Source organism: Dermacentor silvarum, chromosome 1 (assembly GCF_013339745.2).
Source record: "Dermacentor silvarum isolate Dsil-2018 chromosome 1, BIME_Dsil_1.4, whole genome shotgun sequence".
Classification (NCBI taxonomy): domain Eukaryota; kingdom Metazoa; phylum Arthropoda; class Arachnida; order Ixodida; family Ixodidae; genus Dermacentor; species Dermacentor silvarum.
Window position 1 is genome coordinate 97,283,235 of NC_051154.1, and position 22,062 is coordinate 97,305,296.

The window sequence follows — 22,062 nt, forward strand, 5'->3', positions numbered from 1 at the left end:
AAAGTCCACTTTTCTCCCTTCGAAAGCTTTATGACAGACATCAGAGAAGACAGGACTTTTGCCACTATTGTACAGCTGAACACTGACAGCAACAATAACCCCAATCCATCAAGTTCTGTTATCACAGGCCCCATGATTTGTCACCACATTAGCCACACTCAATATCATAGGTATAGAACTATTCACTCCACCCGTAAGCCACCTTTTTCAAGTCTCTCCGACAATGAGATGTGCTGAACTATAAGGATAATGCAGCTTCAGCTAAATGTTTCCATGTGTTATAAATGTGGGCACAATCTTTCGATGGCTTGCCAAAGGCTGCCGGTTACAAAGTCTGGAACTCTACAAGATGTCTATGCCATGTGGCACATTCCATTACATTGGGAGGCCTCTCTCTAGAAGTCTCTCTCTAATGTTGAGAGGAAATAATGCCACACAGGACAAGCACAGAAAGGCACACTAGTGGACAGTTATCCGTACAATATAGCCTTCTATAGGTTATCACATGAGGAACATCAATCAGGGTGTTTGTTCCAAGCCATCAATCTTTCTCCCCCCACACACACAAGTTTTTACACACAGAAGCACAACCTTAAAGGGACACTAAAGTCAAATAACAAGTCAAGCTAAAGTGATAGAGCAATGCTCTACAACGTCTAATGCGTCAATATAATCACGAACAGAGCTTTAGTAATCGAGAAACTGAGGCAAATGCAGGACATGATAAGAGACTCCCCAGGGACATTCCGGTACTTACCCGATGACGAAGGCACTCCTAAAAAAAAATGCCACTAGAACTCAACCACTCGTATTCAAAAAAATTGTTTTGTTGGATTATAAGAAGGAAGAAAATGCTACTTGTTTACTTCTATCAGATTCTTAGAAAAAAAAAAAAAAAAAAAAAACGTTTTGGCGTTGCACTTGATAACGACGCGGGCGGTCAAAAGGTTTCGTTTTCGCTCGACTCTGTGCCGCGTGCGCTTTCGAGTTTCAGAAGTTTCGTTATCGCGTAGTGCTGCGCTGATGTTGCTGGCTTGCTAAACTCGCCTTGAATTTGCTAGCAGCTTGAGAGTCACGCCGGCACGTCCAGACGGTGATCAGCTTCGTCACCCGACGTCCTCACTGCTTTCACGCTCGGAAGAGCCGGTGTCAAGGCCACCGTCGTAGGTAACGACGCCGGCAGCGCGAACCCTCAACAGCATGTCACGCTCATTTAAATCGCTAAAATCGAGCCCAGCATCGCGAGCCAATGTGTCGTTGTCAGGGTCGTCAACTAGTTGGTCCACTGCGACGAGTGTCGACGATCACAGTGTTCCGCTATGGTGGCTAGCCACCATACTTCCGCTAGGGTGACACCTACTCTACTTGTGCTTTCCGCAAAAAAAAAGCCGTGACACAACCGGTGGCACAACGTCACTATATGGCCATGACGTCACCACTCCTCGCTTGGGCGGGCGATTTGAATTGCGTTAGAGGTACGCGGACGCTTCAGACGCAATTTTCTCTTAAAATGATTCTTTTCTTGGCACGAAACAAGCGTTTCGAGGTTTCGGGTATGATATTTTAACAGTCCACGTTGAAATAATATTTGCCTTTAGTGTCCTTTTAAGTGCACTGCAATGGCTCAGTGGCTATTGCACTCTGCTGCTGAGCACAAGGTTGTGGGTTTGAATCCAAATTGTGGCAGCCACATTTTGATTATATATATATATATACACACACACCGGGTGTTTCAGTGAACACTTTCAAAAATTCTTAACGAATTCTCAGGATGACACCAGTTTCGAGATATTAATTCCCGAACTTTGCGGAGAAATGAATTGGCGTTCCAGTTACTTCTGTGCTTCAATGCATAAAGCGACGTTTTGTTAAGCGAGTAACTGGAACGCCAATGCATTTCTCCGCAAAGTTTGGGAATTAATATCTCGAAACTGGTGTGATCCCGAGAATTCGTTCCAAGTGGATCCACCTTGCGAACTCCACGGCTACAATTTGTAAATTGCAATATGGGCCATGAGATAATTAGTTAAACACTTAAACCCAACAAGCATAAGTATCTAAAACAATGTATTAACAGCCATATAACACAACACGTTCATTTTTAGGATTGATAACCTTGTTCACTTACTATAGGCTTATGCGAGTATTATTTTTTTTGGTTCGAAGCGAACAGTTCCAACATTTGTGGGATTCGCGTATAATGTTGACGTAAGAGCCAGATGTTGAGAAATCTAAGGAAAGTTGGTTCTTGCAAAAAAGGAAACAGGTTCATCTCTGGAGTCAGTACACTTTTAAAGTGCCATTATTCAGATATTTTAATGCAAAAATGTAAGTTCAATACATTACAACTCCAGCAGCACGAAAAAATTGATTTTTTTGTAGGTTACGCCAGATTTTTTTTTTTTTCTGGAGGAACTACTGCACACAATATTATATGCAATACATAAACGAAAAGAATAAGTGCACTTTCCACGCATAAGAGTTTTATTATCGAGAGACATGTAATTATAAAGGATAAAAATTGATCAAGTCATGATTTCGCAAGAAAATTAAAACGTGCACTACAATGCAAGCACACGGGCGTTTTTATATTTCGCTTCCATCGAAATCAAAATTTTTCATCAACAGATCTTCCACTAAAAACATTCACTACAAGCACTACAGTTCGGTGTGCCAAGCAACAAAGCAGTTCCTCGATGTAAAGCATAGCGGAACATTGCATGTCTTGCAGCAAACTCATGTTTTCTGCTCAGGTTTCCCATTCTTGCAGTATTTGTCAAAATTTCTATTGGTCTCCATCTTGACAGGTTGCTGCTGAATAGCTTCAGGTGGTGGGGGAGTGCAAACTGGTGGCGTATCCAAGTTCAAGCAGCTGTTTTACTAGCTCTGTTCTGAATGCAAGCTAGTCATAGAGGGCAATTCTTTTGAGCTCGGCTATCTCGGGATGTCCCTTTCAGGGCCACCAGAAATCCACGGCGGTCTTTGCGCTTCTTCCCACGAGCCAGTGTCTTGCATTCAAAGCAAGTGCCGAAACAGCGAGGTTGATGTGTAGAAGTTATTCATATATATGCGATATCCCTGGTCAAGGTAGAGATTGCAGAGACAGGTTACAACATCATAGGCTAAGCCATTGGCGCTAGGCTTTTCGTGTTTGACATTGTATACAAAGAATTCAACTGTTTACCCAGTTTTAGGGTCTGCGAGCACCCACAACTTGAAGCTCCATTCAGTCACTTTATCTCGAATATATTGCCGGATTCTGGAGCACCCCTTTGATTTGACCATCCATTCCATCAACAGAAAGTTCCCAATGTGGCTGGAAAAAGTCTGCTGATCGTTTATTGATATGCTGCAGCAACCACAAAATTTTGTCCAATTTTGTCCTGGTGCTTCGTACATCTATGTCTGGGTCGGATAGGTGCAGCATCCCGAACAGTGCCCAGAAATGTCTTCCTGACATTATTTTCGGTGGAATCAGACCAGAAAACAAGCTTGACGTGCTCCAATAAAGGTGTACATGCGGCAGCTCCACAACTTCCATTTACAGAAGAACGCCTAAATATCATCATCTCTGTGGGAGTGACCTCTTTCCAGGAACCGTCTGCTTCACTGTAGGTTTGCTTCTCGAGGATCATGGACCAGGTGTACTTGTTTGTATTTCCGTAGATCCTGGTGATCACCTCCGCTGTGAAATACAGCTGGAAAACATCTAGCACTCGGACCAAATGGCGAGGGCCACTGCGGAGCTGCATGCCGAAATGAATGCCAGGTTCCCTTGCCGGGCAGAACGCCACCCTCTGCTGCGCAGATGGCAACTAGTCCTGCCCCAAATGATGTGGACACTCTGTCAACGAGACAAATAACATCGAGAACACCAATCAAGAGCCCCAAACGACAACAAAGACGGGCCGAAGCAAGAAGCGAAACTCACCGGGCTGCGGCCGCCTATGTTCCAAGCTGGTTTGCGTTGTCGCTTTCAGACTCAAAGTCCGAAGAAAAGTCAGCATCCTCTGACTTGCTGCTGCTTGATGCATCGATAAGATCAGCCGCAGAGGCAGCAGAATTGGGAGATCTGCCATGTCCCGAAGTACGTGTGCCGCTTAGGCAGCCGGATATTTTTGCATTCTGCTTTGACGATCGCGAAACTTCTGAGCATGTTTAAAGATCGCTGTCAAAAGGGAAAATGTGAACTACTTAGGAAAAAAATATTCTTCTCCTTGACGTCCAATGGTGCAATGTGTCCGTGAGCGACGTGAAAGGTCTTGAAAGCGGCGTTTCAAACCATCGATAGCAGGCTAACGATGTGCAATGGGCGTGGTACGGGAAGAGTTCATCAAAAATGTTGTGGTTGTTGAGGCTACGGGAGCACTTCGCATTGTCTCGTCCCACGTCGCCACAATGCTGTGAAGTACGACCTTGACTGCACGAGTTTAACCCGTTCCGTTCTACAAGTGCACAGACGACCTTGGGAGGCACACTCACCGCTTTTGTGGCCCTCAGTCAGGCCTGTGCGCATATGGGCCCAATCACCGATGAGTGGCAAGCTTCCTGTGACAGTTTGCCGACCACCACTGTGCTTGCCTTGGCTGTTTAGCTTAAGAAGCGCAGTTTCGCCGGGTGTCGCCTCCCGAAGTTACGGTTTAGTGCCGCATATCTATTTACAGTGACCGTACAGTTCCAGGGAAACCATACAGCCTCTGCAAATATTATGTTTGAATAATCAAGCCGGTGCAGAAACCCGTAGGCGATTAAACAAAGAGCCTTCGCCTTGTCTTGGCTACGAGCAGTGTGATGAGACTTGCCTCACCAAAACCGAAGCTGTCGTTTATACATGTTTAAAATTTATCATATTTTTGCTCGCATATTAAGCATCAAATTTTTTTTTTATGCTACCAGCAAAATGGGAGTGCAGGATACATGTGAATTTTGACTTGAGGTGTAGCATATTGGTTTGTTTTGAATACTTCAAAAACTGAAATTCAAGCAGAAGCGAATTATCGAACAGCATAATATTTGATCGAATATACGAAAATATCAAATATTTACACAAGCCTAATTTATTAGTAAGCCCAAATGAATAATTTTCACATAACTGCTTGCAAAAAACACCGAAATATTTCTTGTTGCGAATGTGCATCGACTGCTAGAAGTCTTGCTAGCTTCCACAGCATCGCAGCTATGTATGAAACAAAGTATAATGTGTGCATAATATGACAGGAGACATATAAACCCTCACTTTACAACCAACTTTTCTTTTTTACTGGCACAAATAACTCACCTCGTTCCCAATTCTGCTAGTAAAAACGCTTGCACGTGCTTGGGCTGACGATGCAACCTGCAACAAAGAAAAGCAAGATATGTAGTAAAAGAGGAATGTACTTGCCAGGGCTATCACAGAGCTCATTGCATTATTAGTGACGTATGTCCTATACCACAGGAATGAAACATATGGCACACCTTCACATTACAAACAGCAAAGGCCGATTTCAAATTCACTGATGTGATCAAGAACTTAAATGAATAAAGTAAACAAGCAAGGCCACATTTGGTAAAGCAATGAAAATGGGCACATAAAAAGTTTGCATTTACAGATGATGCTATCGCTGCAATAGAATTTTGAGCAAATTTTAGAGGAGTAAATTTCAAAATTCGAGCCGCTTCACTGGAGAAAAAAAATTATAGTGACGTTTCACTTGGTGAACACGGGTTACGTGCAAGCATATAGGTGCTGTTCTGGAGTTTCTAAGCTATGCCGTCTTGCCTGACACACCCGCATTGCCGCAAGCTGCCTAGGCCATGCCTTTTGCCGGTCTTGTTCAGCATGTTCCCGGCGCTTGCCGACGACTTCGGGGTCGGTCGACTCGCATTCGGCCTGCCACTTGTATTGCTGCTCTGCCCTTCTTGCTTGGCGCTCAGCCTCTCGATTGCCAGACGAACCCGGTACATTCATAGTGTACACAGTCTGTAGCAACTGACAGAGGAGGTGAACCCAGCGCACCTCCACCTACCCTCCTCCGCGAATACGAATTGAATACTTAGTTTCGAATATCGAATAATGGTATGCACATGCATTTATTAGTGAGTTAGGTTAATTTGCTGGAACGTTGCAATCACATTGTCAATGTTAAAAAACTAGACTAGTAAGCCATTATACTATAACATTGTGTATTTGGCTCATGTTAGCTTAAAAAATTTAGTAATTCCCACTAGCTCTCCCCACCAGCCCTGTGCATTATACCGCATCAAATGCCAGTAAACTTGGAGGCATTTGACCTTGTGCCAGTCGTCCTTCATCGCACTTGCTGTCAAGCAATAAGCTCAGAAGTGGGGGTGGTGCAGCAAAGAAAGGGAAAAAAGCAAACTCATGCCCCTTGCTACTGAGAGGCTGGCTTTTCTGCAGCTTAGACGTCTCGTGGCTAAGTGTGCTTTACAGGCGGAATTTCGGTAGGAGCACAAAATCATAGCAAAATGCAGCACAATATCGCCCCAATATTCTTAGATTAGATAGAAACAAATGCTAAGAACCGTGTTTGCTCTCGCACAGCCAGCAATATATTCCATTTGATTAGAATATTCATATCCAACCGAATATTCGAGCATTTTCAAATATCTATTCTTCAAATTGAATACAAATATTAAAAATATAATATTCGATAATATTCCAACTTTTCTAATATTCGTACAGCCCGAACTGATATGGTAAAAAAATTGCCAGAGTTGTCCTTTGAGTCAAAACAAAACAAGGTAGACCTGAAATCATGACCGAATAAGTCCACCTGTAACTGATGACACATGGCCTACATTTATCATCCCAAATTTCTGACATCAGTCACTGTTAGGCTGTTGCTGATTTCTCATACCCACTAGAGTGGGTATGAGAAATCAGTGACTGGTGTCAGAAAATTGAGGTGATAAGTGCAAATCACACTGAAGCATAAAGCAGATGAAGGTGTTGCCTGTGCCCTTGAGCCGTAACGTTCCATTAAGTGCATACCAAATTAGAGCCTTTCACATACAAGTTTTACACCTGAATAATTTTTTTTAAACCTTAATAACGCTTCCTACTTATATTCGGCTTCTGAGTTAATAAGGCACTTTGCGCACATCTATAAAAAATCACTAATGTGCTAAAATTTTTGGCACGCCAAGAAAAAAGGTACTTTTCGGAATACATGTGCCATAAACGTGCGATGTCTAATGACCCGTTGGAAGGAAATGGCCGAACAAAGCCTGCAGTGTAGCACTTTACAATGGTGCAGTGATGGAGAAATGTGCACACTGGTTTGTGGCCCTGATAAAAGCAATGTTATCACCTCTACTCCTTCCAGCAATATGAAGGTGGCAAACAAGACCGAAAACCAGCTCTGTTGACTTGTATCAGAACAGCAGCAATGTCGCTACGCACAAGCTGGTGTTGTGGGTGTTTTTTAAAGTTTGCATGCAACTCAATTTGATGCTTCCACAACAGTCGACAAATTTATCACATCAACATAAACTGTAAAATTCATCCTTGAACACTTCTTTAATATTGAATATATTGTACAAAAAGTTATAACTTGTGAAAACTTGAGTGCAATAAAAAAACTGTCTGCTGTTCACACTAACTGCACTAGTCAGTTCATTTAATTGTTCAAGTTAGGTGGCACACAAAATTATCTATAAAGAACACTGTCACAAATACATCGACAGAAGGTCAATATAAATAAAAGCCCATTAATAAATTCTGCACAACACAACTCTGCCAATTTGGCACATCAAACAACTTCATGAGCACAGTGGCTGTACTTACATCTTGCAGATCTCCAGGAAATTGGCAAAAGAGGACTTCTTGGTGCCCACCTTCAGTACCTGAGGTGGCCGCATCACCAGTTTCTTCTTCTCACCAGCCACCATGTCTGGGTTTTTCTCCCTCATAATGTTGAACACTCGTTGTAAAAGCTACAGTGGCAAAAAGATGCAATACGAGGTTAATTTTTCACATTGGCTGTACCAACATGTTTAAAGAAAACTGAGCATATCTGAGAACAAAACTTAACTTGGTCCACAGAACATAAAAATAAGTGACAATAAGGACAACGGATTGTAACATTCTATAGGAAACACCAAAGCAGACCTAATGGTTCTAGAGAACGGCAGTGGCCTGCCAATTAATTCAGGTGGGAACAAGTTCCACAAAGAAAAAAGTCAACAGCAAAGTAAGGGGTTAGGGTCACTTGCTCTAAAAGCACCCATATTTTTTTTTCTAAAATGTACGTCAATGTGTTGTAACAATTGTACAAAATAAATTATGCATAAATTTTCAAATTTGGTGGCATATTACACTCTAGGGCAACACTTTATAGGGCATAAGAAAGCACACCCATGGTGTGCTGTGCAAGTGTGCTGTGGTTTAGACAGCAAGGTATACATTCAACTCCCCTGCACCCTTTCAGAATTGAATTCTTCCCATTCACAGTTAGCTTGCTCTGCAAACCCATAGAAGACAACGCAAGAACTGCAAGCTCATTTTTAACAGCACAGTCATGGCCAATACAATGTGTCATGTTTTATTAGAGTTTGTATACTTCATACATGCTTTTTGGATTCTCTAGCACTGCTCATTATTCTAAAATAGCTTGAAGGGGCCTAAACCAATTGAAACAGGAAATTTTGTTTTATAGTGGCATTTACAGGGCCCTCTTTTGTGAACATCCTCTCACAAAGCATTTTTGGATCAGGTGATGTACTAATTGTAGTTTCAGCATTTTGAACTTACTGAGTGAAGCAGCATGTTTGAAACCACACACTCTTTGCAACGTGCACTCTTACCACACACAGCCACTAATGAAGGCGACGTGAGAAATGTGAGCACACAAGTGAATATAGCAGCGCACACCATTTTTCTTTTCCACCGAGAATTCTCCTTTTGCATATCAAAATCCCTCTTGACTTCTAGACAAATCTACCCTCGATCAGCGCTCTCATGGTTTTGTCTTGGTTCTTGCAGAGCAAGCATAGCGGTCTTACGATCCTCTCCCAAACAACGCACCCCTAGAAAGCCGGACGTCTGGCCTGGGGAGTGCTTGTATCCATCTTATTAACCGGTGGGTGTCCGGCGGTGGGGATCGAACCACACACCTACCGCAGCCGAGCCGGGCGTCCTACTCACTCGGCCAGGGCTGCGGTTACCCTCGATCAGCATTGCGTCTATTAGACGAAAGATGAAAGCAGACACTAAAGGTGTCTGTTACTACTCCTTTATCAAGAATGAGAGCTGCTAGCTGCAAACAGCAGAACTTATGTAAGCCCTAGAAGTAAACTTTCAAGGACTTGATTGTTACGTTAAAATATTAGCCTTTTGCTACAAGAGGCAAAGTACGAAAATCAATACATTATGTTGACACTTACTCAACTACAACATTGCAGTGATTACCTACGAGTGCCGGGAATACTGCCATGAGATAAAAATCAATCTCATGTCAGCTCGAGTCCGTCTCAAGCAGTGAAGGAAAATGTTGCTATCATCATCTACGACAGCATGCCTCTATTTTGCTGACTCCCCAACGGCATACAACACTGCAATATTTGGCGTATAGTCTTATAAATATGCTTCACGCGTTACACTTGTTCCATTCAATAATTAATTTGTTTTGGGACCCTTCACTCGAGCCTTTCTAAACACTTCAAGCATGCAAAGCTTCCCCAGTTTTCCAAGCTTTGTACTACCGTAACGGTGTTTACTTCATCCCGGACAGTAAATGGCCCAGGCACGTGCAAACCTCCAAATCCTTTATTATGTCACGCAAGCACTGACCAGCAATTTGATCAGCACCACGTGACAGAGAATGGTGCCAACACAGGCAAGAGTACGTATTAAAATAGAATATGTACTGCCGCCATAGTCGACATAGGTACTGCCGCCATAGTCTGCTAGGCTGTGTTATGAAGTGTGTTGCAATCCCAGCTGCTTGATTGCTTCTAAGCACTATCTACCAGCAAGTAGAAAGGGTATCCCTGGGGATCCAATGCAAACAAAAAAGAATGAACACAAATGGGTCCATGATGTGTTGCATTTGTGGCTCAGTTTATGCCAACCATGGGCAGTAGGGAGCAAGAAAACATTTGCAGTGTCACATCCTTATGCACACACGAGTGCTCTTGCCCAATTTTACTGCTGAACTCCATTATGAGGTGCTGATTGAATGGACAGTTCATGCTTGCATGGAGTATCATAACTGTCAATCAATCTTACAAAATTTATAAACTTCTTCAAACTGAAAAAAAAAAAAAAGCAAACAATCTTGGAAATCTCACCTCATCATACGTGTAATCTCTGTCACTGCCTGACCACGTATTGGAACTGCTGGTGGTGCTCGACTTGGTGTCCATATCGTCTGCTAAAAAGCAAAGAAATGTGCACAAATGTGTATACATAAGTACACAAACCTTAGGATCACATTGCACTACCATCATAGTGAAGGAAAGGTTTGGCACGGCAAACAAGTACCAGACATTCACCTGCTTCGACTGAGTGTGGCACAGAGAGTGAACTAACCTTTTCAAAATTAAATGCTGCCTAGTGTTGCTCTTAAGGTGCTGCAACCTCCAATGCCTTCAAAAAATTTGTGTTGCAATTTGTGAGGATTGAGGTGGCCCCAGGCGCTTTTATGCGGGCATTAAACCTGTTCTCTCGTCCCTACGCCCTTTCCACTCGCGACAGTTGTCGGTGGTGGCCTTGGCCATGCAGACCAGTTTGTGGTGGCAACGCTTGTGTTGGCGGCGGTGGTTGCCGCTGTCGGCAGAGTGAGTGTGAGGGAGATCTCTCTAGGACAGCATGGGTATGTACACATTTTCCTTTCATCCGACGGCCCCTTTGTTAGGGTGTCGGATTTGAGCTCGCCTACGGTGCCTTTGCACGTACGTTGAGTGCATACCTTGTGCCGAACGCTAAGCTGAAGAGCAGTGCCTAGCGCTCATGCATTGTCCTACTACGCTGAGCCGCGGTTATCGGAGGCCCAAGCCGACGGAGATTGCTTTAACTCTCGTGAGTATTGGTTATTGTGAGAGGAAGCAGCATAGCCGCAGGGCATAGCCGCAGGGACTAATGACGTGTCGTGGGGAGCTATCCTCTCGCGGCCACGTACTAGCAGCGCGTATGTATTTTTCGCTCTTGGTGCGGGAGCCCTTTGATTCCCATGCCGGCCCGGGACCGGGCGTTTGTGCAGTGTTGGGTGCTGCCAGAGACAAACAGTTTCCGCTAACTTTGGGCAATATTGTGATCCCTTGCGTGCGTAGTGCTCAGTCCCCCCCTTTTGAGGCTTGAATGCACGCGTAGCAATGCGCTAGATAGACTGCAAGAGGCGACGGCTGACGCAGCCCTGTGGCTTGCTAAGCTCGAACCACCGGTGGTCGGTACTCCTGTGAAATACTAGACCCCCTTAAATTTTATTGTCGATTTGCTTCGACCAGAATTGATCTTTCGCTTTGCTCTACAGGGGCTACCATCACCACGTGGTGGTTTACTTAGCTTACTGCCACGTGCTCCCATCCACAATTGCACACTTTATATTTGACATTGTTGCATATACGTACTTCAATTAGGAGTTTTTAAAAATATGATTGCTATGTAGTTTCTTACCTCTAAAATTGTTACCGCAAGATGCTCGCCTACATGGCTTTCCCGTAGGCATGCAATTACTTTGTTTGCAGGCAAATATTCACAAACCGGTGATAGTGCCGTGCATGCGTCTTTCAGTGGTGCAACCGCCAAAATAGGATTTGGAGCAATTTTTGAAGCAGGAAAATCCAAATTTGGAGTAGGTCAGAAAAAAAAAAAAAAACGTTTTGGAGCAGTAAACCCCAAATTTGGAGCAGTTTCACAAAGAACCCTTACTCATAAAACGCCATAAAATTTACCCCACATAATAAACGCCACCCCCAACTTTGCATTGGATTTCTAGGAAAAAAAAAAAAAAAAAAAGAAGTGCATTCATTACGCAAGTACATACGGTAATTCACATTAGCAGCGTAGGTGAGGGCAAGGGCGCGATCGGAGATCCTTGTTCGGAGCGCGAGTTCAGTTTCGCCGCGCACATTTGATCTATGCCGCGCCCGGCGAAATTGAATGCGCACTCCGAACAGCGACCTCGATCGCACCCCAGCCCTGCACTGCATGCAACTTTTACCTCCAAACATGTGGAAAGTACACATGCATTTCTTCGCGAGTGGTTACCTTTCGTTTTTGTTTTTTTCTGACGATATGTTGCGACGTTCCGGCGGTACTTGAAACATGCAGCAACTGTTTGACAATATTTTGGCGTTTCGGCGGTGTACAGCGAAAATCAGCACCGTTTCATTACCGCGGTGCCTGTTGCTATGTGGAACCGAACCCTCGCTAGTTTTGCGCATTGCGTCGCGTACAAAGCTCACGCCATCACTGTCGGCTCGCTTGCTGTACTGTACAAGCAAGTTTCCCGTGGAGTATTCGTACCCGCTCCGCTCGTGACCGCGTGCACAGATACGGCGAGGATCTTGTTGAGTCAACGCGGCAATGGCAAACTGCTTTCGTTACTGCAAGTAATGCGTACTCCGTGAGATTTTACTGCATATACAACACGCCGCACTGCAACCAGCAGCGAAAATATTCTTCGGCACCCACCCCCAACGTTGGAGTTTGGATCTCGTCTGCGCTACTGGTACTGTAATGGTGTGTCAAGCTGCAAGTTGCCAACGCGGCCTTTATTTCTCGTTAAAACTAGCGTAACTGAGAAATTTCACGGCCGGTCGGGCGTTTTGGCGCAGCGTTCCAATGTATATCGCAGCTTATATCGCGAAGTACATCGTGGCAAAAATACGAAATTGTATCAAAATGGTGCAATTGGCGCAGCTGTTGCACCCCTGGTCTCTTTTTGCGAGGCACGTGAGAACTGACAGAATCTCATCTGGTCATTAAATAACAGATTACTGAAAGTTTCGCACTCACATTTTTTTTTTTTTCTGACGGGTGTGAACCACTGAGTTTGCATGCAGTCTGGTATGCCTTGTTTTCACTATGTCTGAGGGGCCGTACTCTACAATAATCCACTTAATTTTCCATTCTTATGGCCTTTCAGTATTGTGTTAAAAGTGGCTCAGAGGCCACCACACAACCATCATTGCTGGAATCAGCTCCTTGGCACGACACATGAGAATGGAAAATGCAATTGAATGTTACAAAACACAGCCCCTAGTGATGTTAAACCAACTTGTAAGATAAATCTACCGTATTTGCACGTACATAACACGACCACAAATACATTATAACGCAAGAGGGGACAGGACTATTCTCCGCAATAAAGAGAAAATATATGATTATACATGTCCCGAACCCTAATATAACATAAGATGCATTCTGAGGCTGGAAATTTCGAAGAGAGGAAAAAAGACCGTATTATATCCATGCAAATATGGTAAGTTATCTGAATTTGATTAATTTTGCGACAAAATTACGCAAGTTAATAAATGTACACAAATTTTCAAGCAAAGCATTCTTCTCAGAGTCAAGCCCGCCGTTTTTTGTACCCCGTCCCGCTGTTTTCATGGGTCAACAAGCAGACAACTACCGCCATCTGCAGTCAAGGATAAGAAGTAGCTGAGGCTTCGGTTGGCGGGCACTCGTGGGACGATGGGGGGGGAGAGAACTACCCCATAGTGTTGAGTGCGAGCTGTGTTGACGAAGGGCCTTGATTCACGGGCGAAGTGAGCATCACTTAAATATGACTAAATGCAAAATTATGTCTGTCTCGCATCACTCAAACTCACCCACTCCTTTCAGCTATATTATCAATGAAACCAACCTTGAGCATGTGACTCTCTATAAATATCTTGGAATCCAGCTAAACAGTAACCTTTCGTGGCATGCGCACATCGAACACATCACTAACAGTGCAAACAGATCTCTTGGCTACATTCGCAAAAATTTTTCTAACGCCCCACCCCATTTGAAGTTACTGCTCTACAAAACACTAATTAGACTGAACCTAGAGTATGCGTCATCTGTCTGGGTCCCTGATCAAAAAACATTAGCAGATACCATTGAACAGGTCAGCACGTTTCATTCTTTCAAATTATTCCCACACAGCTAGCGTTTCTTTAATGAAGTCAAACCTTGGCCTTATTAATTTGCAGCTTCGAAGAAAGATTTCCCATCTCTGCCTTTTTCAAAAAACCCTTTACCAAAATAACTCGCTTAAACAAGAATTCATTTCAGAACCTTCGTACATGTCGTCGCGTCTTGAACATCGGTTTAAAGTGTTTATTCCTTTCTTTCGCACAAATGTTTTCTCCGATTCATTTCTGCCAAAAACCAGCGCCAAGTGGAACCGCCTTCCCCCCTCCATTGCCTGCATCGAGGAGGCATCATCTTTCAAGATTGCAATAACTGATTATATTTTCAGTTTATCACTCTAAATACTACTAATTGTTTGAACGTTTTTTTTTTTAATTTTTCATTGTACCCACCCCCTCTGCAACGCCCTTCTGGGCCCTGAGGGTACTGTAAATAAATAAAATAAATAAATAAATTTTACTCTGGCGGTATCATTAAGGCATTGCATGCCGATTAAGTTAGTTCAATTTCCCCACGGCATCTTAAAAGATTAGGCCCCAATAGCAAAATGCCACAGTGCTTCTCGGGCCGCCGCTAGGGCCACACAAGCTCAATTTCAGCTTGGTTTCCCTATAAGGCACTGGTGCGAAGAGAGCATGCTCACGAGCAACTGAGTTGCGGGGAATGTTTGCGGTTGTACTGCAACTTAATAGTTCTTTGATACGCATGTGCTATTGCACATGAGCGTTGATGTGTCTGAAGGTTTTCGATGCACTAGTGGAGTGCTCGGCAAGTAAAACATTCGTCTGTTCGCCTGTTTAACATCTTAAAACACTAGGCAATAGGAAGACAAAAAAGCGTGTCTCGGGCTGCTATAGCCCCACCAGCTCGAAGCTGGTCAGCGTCTCGTGCTGTAAAGCTTCGCATTACATAGATGTCAACTAGAGTTAGTCAGCAAATCCCCCCCCCCCCCCCCTTTAATGCCACATAGAAAAAAATTCCGTTCGCAAAATAAGTTGCCCTGAATAACTTAAATCTGCAATAAAAAATGTGACCCTCAAAACGGTTAAGGGGGGACACTAAGAGCATATCTTTAAATTTTATGGGTGCATATCGACGACACTTGTAATATCTATGAATTTTAACATACTGATTTCAAATATCCAATTAATTTTTCTGCGTAACATGTTCTTAAAATATTAAGAAATTTATGTTCTTGTGTGAACTATCTTGAAATGGTGCGCAACGGGACGGCACACCAGAGAGGAAGACGAACAAAAGCAATTGCACCTTTTTGTTCGTCTTCCTCTCTGTTGTGCCATCCCGCTGCTGACCATTTCAAGATGGTTCCTATGTCAAAATACCAACTAGCCCAACATTAAACTCTCTTAAAGTATTGTGTGGATTAGTTTGGAGGCAAACTCTTTATTAAATGCTGATTGTTATGGAAGAGGCTGGCATATCAAAATGATGTGAAATGATCAGAGCTTGCAGTGTTACTAGAATGAATACTCTAGACTCATTCTGGCCAAAGTTATGGCATGTCAAACTTTTTAGAGCATGGGTTCTCAAAGTGGGTTCCGCGGAACCTACGGGTTCCGCAGGCCCCTGCTTGGGGTTCCGCGAGCCACTGATAAATTTTCCCTGGTCCCGCTCTCGACAAGTGTCTGAAACGGCGAACACGAGGTGCGCTTGATCCAAAGAACCTCCATTACCCATGCCCGAGTGTCAAAAAGCACGTCACAGTGCGTAACAGCAACGCGCGAACTGCGCAATAAATACGCAACCAGCTTGTAGCCACCCAACCTCTGAGGCCGGGAAGCGCGCCTAAGCTTTCGCACTTGAATCTCGGAGGCCGTAGCTTACCACCATGCGCCTATCTCCTATTTGTAGATAGGGTAGGTGCCGATAGCGTGCGCACTGACCTATACGTTGGAGGAAAAATTTAAAAAAAAAAAAAAAAAAAAAAACGTGGAGCACCGCAAATGCGCGCCGCAGGAGAGCAAGAACGGCGTAGCGTCCAACCGAAACGAAGCGGCGCAGTCCGCATCGCTGTGGTCCTCAGCGGCAATCGTACGCGGCACGTGACTGACAGCAACGCCGAAGCGCTTCGTGCCTAAATGTGCCAACGCGCGTAACACCGCGTTGGCGGCTAGCCGCGTGCCTCCGTAAGTGCGTAGTCGCTATCTCTGATCGCGTCGATAACCTCCGCAGTTTCGTCCGCAGCGGTTGCGGCAAACAGTAGTTTCGTTTTCACTCGATGCACGCGTCGGCTGCGTGCCTTCACAACTGCGTAGTCGCCTCCCATGGCAGCGTCGATAGCGACCGCAGTTTCGTCCGCACGTCTTGCTGCGAAAGGTAGTTTCGTTTTGACTTGGTGCGTGTGTCAGCCGCCTGCCTACTGAACCGCAAGGTCGCCGTCCATGATCGCGTCGATAGCGGCCGCGGTTTCGTCCGCAGCGGTTGCGGCAAGCAGTAGTTTCGCATTGACTCAGTGCAAAGCTGTCAAAGATAAAAAGCACCGGCTACATCGCGATGGACGGACAATTTGTTGCCGAGCACCTGAGTGGCAAAAAAATAATCGGGATGTGCGCCCGTTGGTGCAAAGCGCGTCTCGAATGAAAACGCGCGCCGCGAAGGATGTCGCGAGGCCTTCGCCGCTGCTAGCGCTAATCAGTCATGAGATGAAGAGAATTTAAGCTTCCGCACTGGTCTTGTGCTAAATAGAAACAAGATTTGACGATTCATAGAGTAAATAAAAGCGTGTTGACGTAGTGAAGCATTGTTTGTTTTCTTGATACCCTCGACAATTCGACATTCGGTTAATTCGGGGGGGTTCCTTGGCACTTTATGGAGCTTAGTACGGTTCCCTGGGATGAACGTACTTGAGAACCCCTGTTTTAGAGCATCAACCCCATTTAACACTTTTAAAATATTACTTTCGAAAATTTATGTAATAACATTTGTTCATATTATAGGCCTACTGCCCTCTCTCTGACTGCCTAAAATTCTGACAAAGCAAGGGTTATTGCAATAGGATAAGTAGGACAAGCAGCCAAGCCTTTGCAAATAAATCTCAACAACCTTGCTGCTCATGATGTGGCAAGGAGGTTCACCAGAAACACCACAATATCGTATGTACTCGTGTAAGGACCACACCCCTAATTTGGAAAGTGAAAATTTAGAAAAACAAGTTTCACGAAGTGCCACACGCGTACCCGCTCACTGGTTGACTTCTGCAGGCCACTATACTAGATGCCACAAGTTACTGTCCTGCTGACGATGGCATCATCATCATCATCACTATACCCCAGTGGATTACACGGCATAGATTAAGTGCGTTCCAATAGAATCGGCTGTGCTGTGGCTTGTTTAGCTGCATCATGTTTTCAGGTGTGTGAAGAGAGAATTACTGCGACCAGTGTATGCATGCATATTGAATGAATGACACACGGTGTTTGTTTGAAACCGTTATCAACAGCTTCAAGCTGATGAGAATCTTTGAGAAAATGCCAATAAGGTGAGCCGAGTGTTGTACGGAACGGCGTTCCAAGGAATGGAGGAACACCACCGTTATGTTAAGAGGGGACGTGGCAATTGGTGGTGAAAGTGGTCAAAATTTTCAATTTGGTGATTTATATTTCTTCGCGATCCTCTGACCTTCATTTATCTCGTTGTGAAATATAACAAAATACACAGTAGAAATCGATAAAACCACACTTTTTTAGAGTTAAATCATCAAAAATTGCGAAAAAAAAAAAAAAAAAATCTGTAGCACTGCGTATCACTCGGCTAACCGTTAATGCAGTACCGCTATCTTGGTATCATCGTAAAGAGGAGATCGGAGCTCAAGATAGCCGCAGCGATGTATTTTTCCACCAAAAAATAAAAACAAGCAAACGCGAGTGAAAAAAGGAAAAAAGCAGCATCGCGATTGGGCGTAGTACAGGTCGAATCCCCATACAGCGAATGCCACTACAACAAAATTTCCGCCACAACCAAGATATTACGATTTCCCGTCAGCTGCCCATAGAAAATAATACAAAAAAAGTCTCTCCCTAACGAAGGCCTTTTATTCGGTATTTCCGCTTCAACTAACTTTTCGAGAACGAAACGGGGACTGAGTTGAAGTTGGAACGGCCGAGTAGTCAAATTAGAAGGCCCTTCCAAAGCTGTGACGATCGTATGCCCGCTTGAACGAGGTTTTCACGAACGAAATCAAGTTCAAAGTACCGATTTACGCCACTGCAATTCATAGCCACGCGTTGTCATCACGCGCATGCGTGAGACCGCACGGGCTCACCACGATCGTTGCCGTTTTCTGTGGTGTGTGTGTCCGGTCGAAATGACTACACCAACGAAGAAGCGTAAACTTCTCTCTCACGAGAAGGCACATGATCGCCGAGGCAGAAAGCGGAAGGAAAAAATTTCGCAGTTTTGCCCGAAAGGCGATGCATCTATTGCAATAGCAGATTAGTAGACACCTATACGAACTAAGAATCATAGTTTTATCGGCCGTATAAACTTGTAAACACTCGCTTTTGAACTGAATTACCAAGCACGGTGTCACGCACGCACAGGTAAACATCAAAACATCTCGCTCGATCACCGCGGAAACTCGGTGTTAACACGCTGGAATGAGAAGGCGCGGCAATAGCAGTGAGCGAATTGACCTCCGTGCTGTCTCTCGCTTCAATGCGAACTAAACGTCGAAAGCACAGCGCACACGACTCTACCAGCACTAGTTGCACTTTGCCCACATCGCAGATCGTTTTTTGTGCACGGCGCAGATTGCTTTCAAGATACGGCCGCACCGCCGCCGCTGTTTTCAACATGATGCCAACGTCTCGTCGTCTGGGGAAAATGACAACCCGCTAGACACACCGACTACGGCGACTGCTTTGACAGTAATGGATCCTTTTGACCTTGTCTTAAAAGTTATCAGAGCAGACGACAATGACATTGCGATGGCTCTTTTAACAAACTGTGAGACTCGCGTAACGGCTTTGCTTGCCGTGAAGCGTAAGAAATCCAGGCTGACCGACTTCTGGAAAGAAACTTTACGGTAAGCGCAAGCTTGCCAAGTTTACAAACTTCGTCATAAATATGCAATGAAATTGTAATAACTCTAACTGCTTCATTGCGACGGTGCATGTGCCGCAAAATGAGTGTTTCGCGATCGGCCGGGCACGCGTGTTGAGTTAGGCATCGGCCGCAATGTACAAAAAATGCTGTAACAGTGCCGCGAAATGCATTCTCTCGTGAAGTTGACACTTTATTGACCGCTTTCAGTACGTCTCAACCTTTGCCCCCACGCCATCGCGAAGATTTCCTGGATGATGGTTTCGGTTTCATTCACGGTTTTGCCGTTTGGCGTACGTACATACAGTAAAACCTCGATAATTCGAAGGTCACCGGACAACGAAAATTCTTCGAATTAAGCAGATTTTTGAATTAACCGAAATGAATTTAAAAAAAACAAGCAAGAACTTGCCGCAAAAAAAAAAAAAACCCTTTATTTTCCATGTCCGAGAAAGATTACTCGAAGTAATCACTGGTGCGGGATTACTTGGCATGGTAGTTCGCCGCCCCTGGTGCCATGTTCTCCAGCTGGCTCACAACACGTAGCATACAAATATCACCTGCACTGCACTCAACAAAGTTGCGGACGATGTTCACGGAACCGCTAACTGCCGTGAAAGCGGGCGTGGGGGTGTTTGACTCCAAAAATTTGGACTTGCTGGATATTCCGGACTTCAAAAATGCACAGTCAGGGTGGGTTCCCATTGAGTTCATGCATTTTTGCACCCAATTTTTCAGATGAATTGAGACCCCAAAGTTCAATTTTCCGGACTCGCTCTTTCCGAGCCATGCTACCCAATCTTGGAGGCTGCCATGTTGGATTTTGCACTGGCTTGGATTCCAGTGGCTCACTGTATAGCCTCCTAGATTGGAAGGCGCGCACTATCAATAGAGAGCTCGCGCCATCTTCCAGTCTCGGAGGCCATGCCCGCGCCATCTTCCAGTCTCGGAGGCCATACCCACTCTTCCTTGGCTGACAAAACGCTCCAGAGTACTGCACTTTCTCTTTTTTCTTTCTAGTATATGCGCTCGGCCCTAGCGGGACTCGACTGTAGTCCCGTGGGGCACAGGGCGCACTCCTATTGGCTGTTGTAGATTTGAAATGCTGACAGCAGCGAGCTGCGCGTTCCAATCAATGTGAATGATGATCGTAGCAGGCTAACGCGCGTGTTCTGTGATGACCCCAAAAGAAGCAAGTTCCGAACCGCCCATGCATACGGAAGACAACAAAAGGCGTGGAACAGAGGGAGGAAACTACTTGTAGAAGCGGATGTAAATCAAAATGTAAAGAAAGAGAAAACGTGTCCTCACAGGCAAAGGACTACAACCCAGGCGGGAATTAGGGGCTCACACCATATCACACCAGTTCCTTCTGTAAACGTTCCACGGCATTGAACAGACGCACGCACGTACGCAGCACATCATGCAGGGCGGATGGGCTACCACATGAGGTGCAAAGAACTACCGCTTGCCTGTCAGGTGACTATGGTGCATTTTTGTGACTATGGTGCATGTTGCCACCTCGTTCGCGCCCGAAGATTTATTCTCGTTCAGGCACCAAACCCTTCCAGCGCAGGCACAGGATCAGCAGGAGCAGTCACTGTACCTGCTGGTACCAGTTGACTACCCGCCCTGTCACAGATGAAAAACTTCGAGGGACTGAACCAACTTTTCCTCAAGTACAACACGGCAGTACCCTCAAGCGCTTCGGTGGAACGGCTCTTCAACATTGCCAACTAAGTGCTGACACAAAAAAAATGGCGTAGTTTGGCCCGAAAAGCGAAGCATTGATTGTGATAGCAAAGTATTAGACAACTATATGGACCAAGGAGAGTAGTTTTATCAGCCGTATAAACTTTTTATTTATTACATAGTGCAGACCTCAATGTGGTCTTGCAAACTTGTAAACATTCGCTTACTAACTACAGTAAAACCTCGATAATTCGAACTCGGTTAATTCGAAATTTCGGTTAATTCGAATAATTTGAGTGGTCCCGTCATTCTCAATGCAAGTTCTACCGGATAATTTGAATGGCCCGAGCGGCTCTATTCGGATAATTCGAAGTTTCTGGCTAGTAGCAACGTGCGGCGGTTAGGTTAGGGCGCTCCGTACAGTCGCCAACCGATTTTTCGAGCTCGTGGGGACTGAAAAATAGTCCGGAAAACTCGTTCGGCCAAAAAATAAAGTTATTAGTGCGGCTTTAAAAAAATCTCCAATAATGCCCTGCCTCATACTACGGTTGGAGGGGATCGATTTGCTTAGATTTGCGCAGCAATGACGTCGTCTCCGTGTGCAGTCGACACGAACGTCACCGCGTTGGCGATCTCCGCCAACGGAGTTCGCCATGGAGATCCAAGAAACGAGCTTCGCACCGCTTAGCTCTCGCGAAGGGACAGGAGGTAGCGCCGATCACTGAGACATGGGTCTCCGAGACACCTGCTCAGTGTACACGCCACGTTCAAAATAGCAACCGAAACTTGACAGAGAGAAAAAAACACCTCACTACTGAATTAACAAGCGTGGTGTCAGCGCGCACGAGCGAGCGCGACCGCCACAGCGAGCGAAGGTTCGTGCAGTCTATCGCTTCAACGGAAACTGAGCGGCGAGAGCACAGCGCATACAAAAGGTCAGAGCCATCTGGAGATCGCTTTCAAGATACGGTGCGCGCGAGTAGAGCGCGAGAAACCGCTCCGGCGCTAAGTACGCAGTTGTTAGAAGAGTAGAAGTCGCCCCCTCCCCCTTCCCTCCCATACCCCCACGGCCTTTCGCACGAGGGAGGAAGTCACGTTTACGCTCCGCCGTGCGTTCGCTCTCCATGAAAGCGCGCGTCCCCCGCGCGCTGTCACTCGCACATACGGCGGGCGCGGGGCGATCATTTTATCGCCCTTGGACTTTGTATGGAACCTCAGGGCGG

The 22,062-nt window shown here is 45.1% G+C and overlaps 1 protein-coding gene across 2 annotated transcripts in view; it reads right to left on the minus strand.

Annotated features, from left to right (window-relative positions):
- Positions 1 to 22,062, minus strand: part of LOC119433203 (eukaryotic translation initiation factor 2 subunit 2-like) — a 42,087-nt gene that overhangs the window by 4,581 nt on the left and 15,444 nt on the right. The window contains exons 5-7 of one of the 2 annotated variants that reach the window (XM_037700368.2): positions 10,294 to 10,373; positions 7,790 to 7,938; positions 5,279 to 5,335 (exon numbers count right to left, since the gene is read on the minus strand). In XM_037700368.2, coding sequence (XP_037556296.1) covers positions 5,279 to 5,335; positions 7,790 to 7,938; positions 10,294 to 10,373 — 286 coding nt within the window. Of the gene's footprint in view, positions 1 to 5,278; positions 5,336 to 7,789; positions 7,939 to 10,293; positions 10,377 to 22,062 lie in introns of both variants that reach the window. The other variant, XM_037700361.2, reaches the window with a different exon arrangement.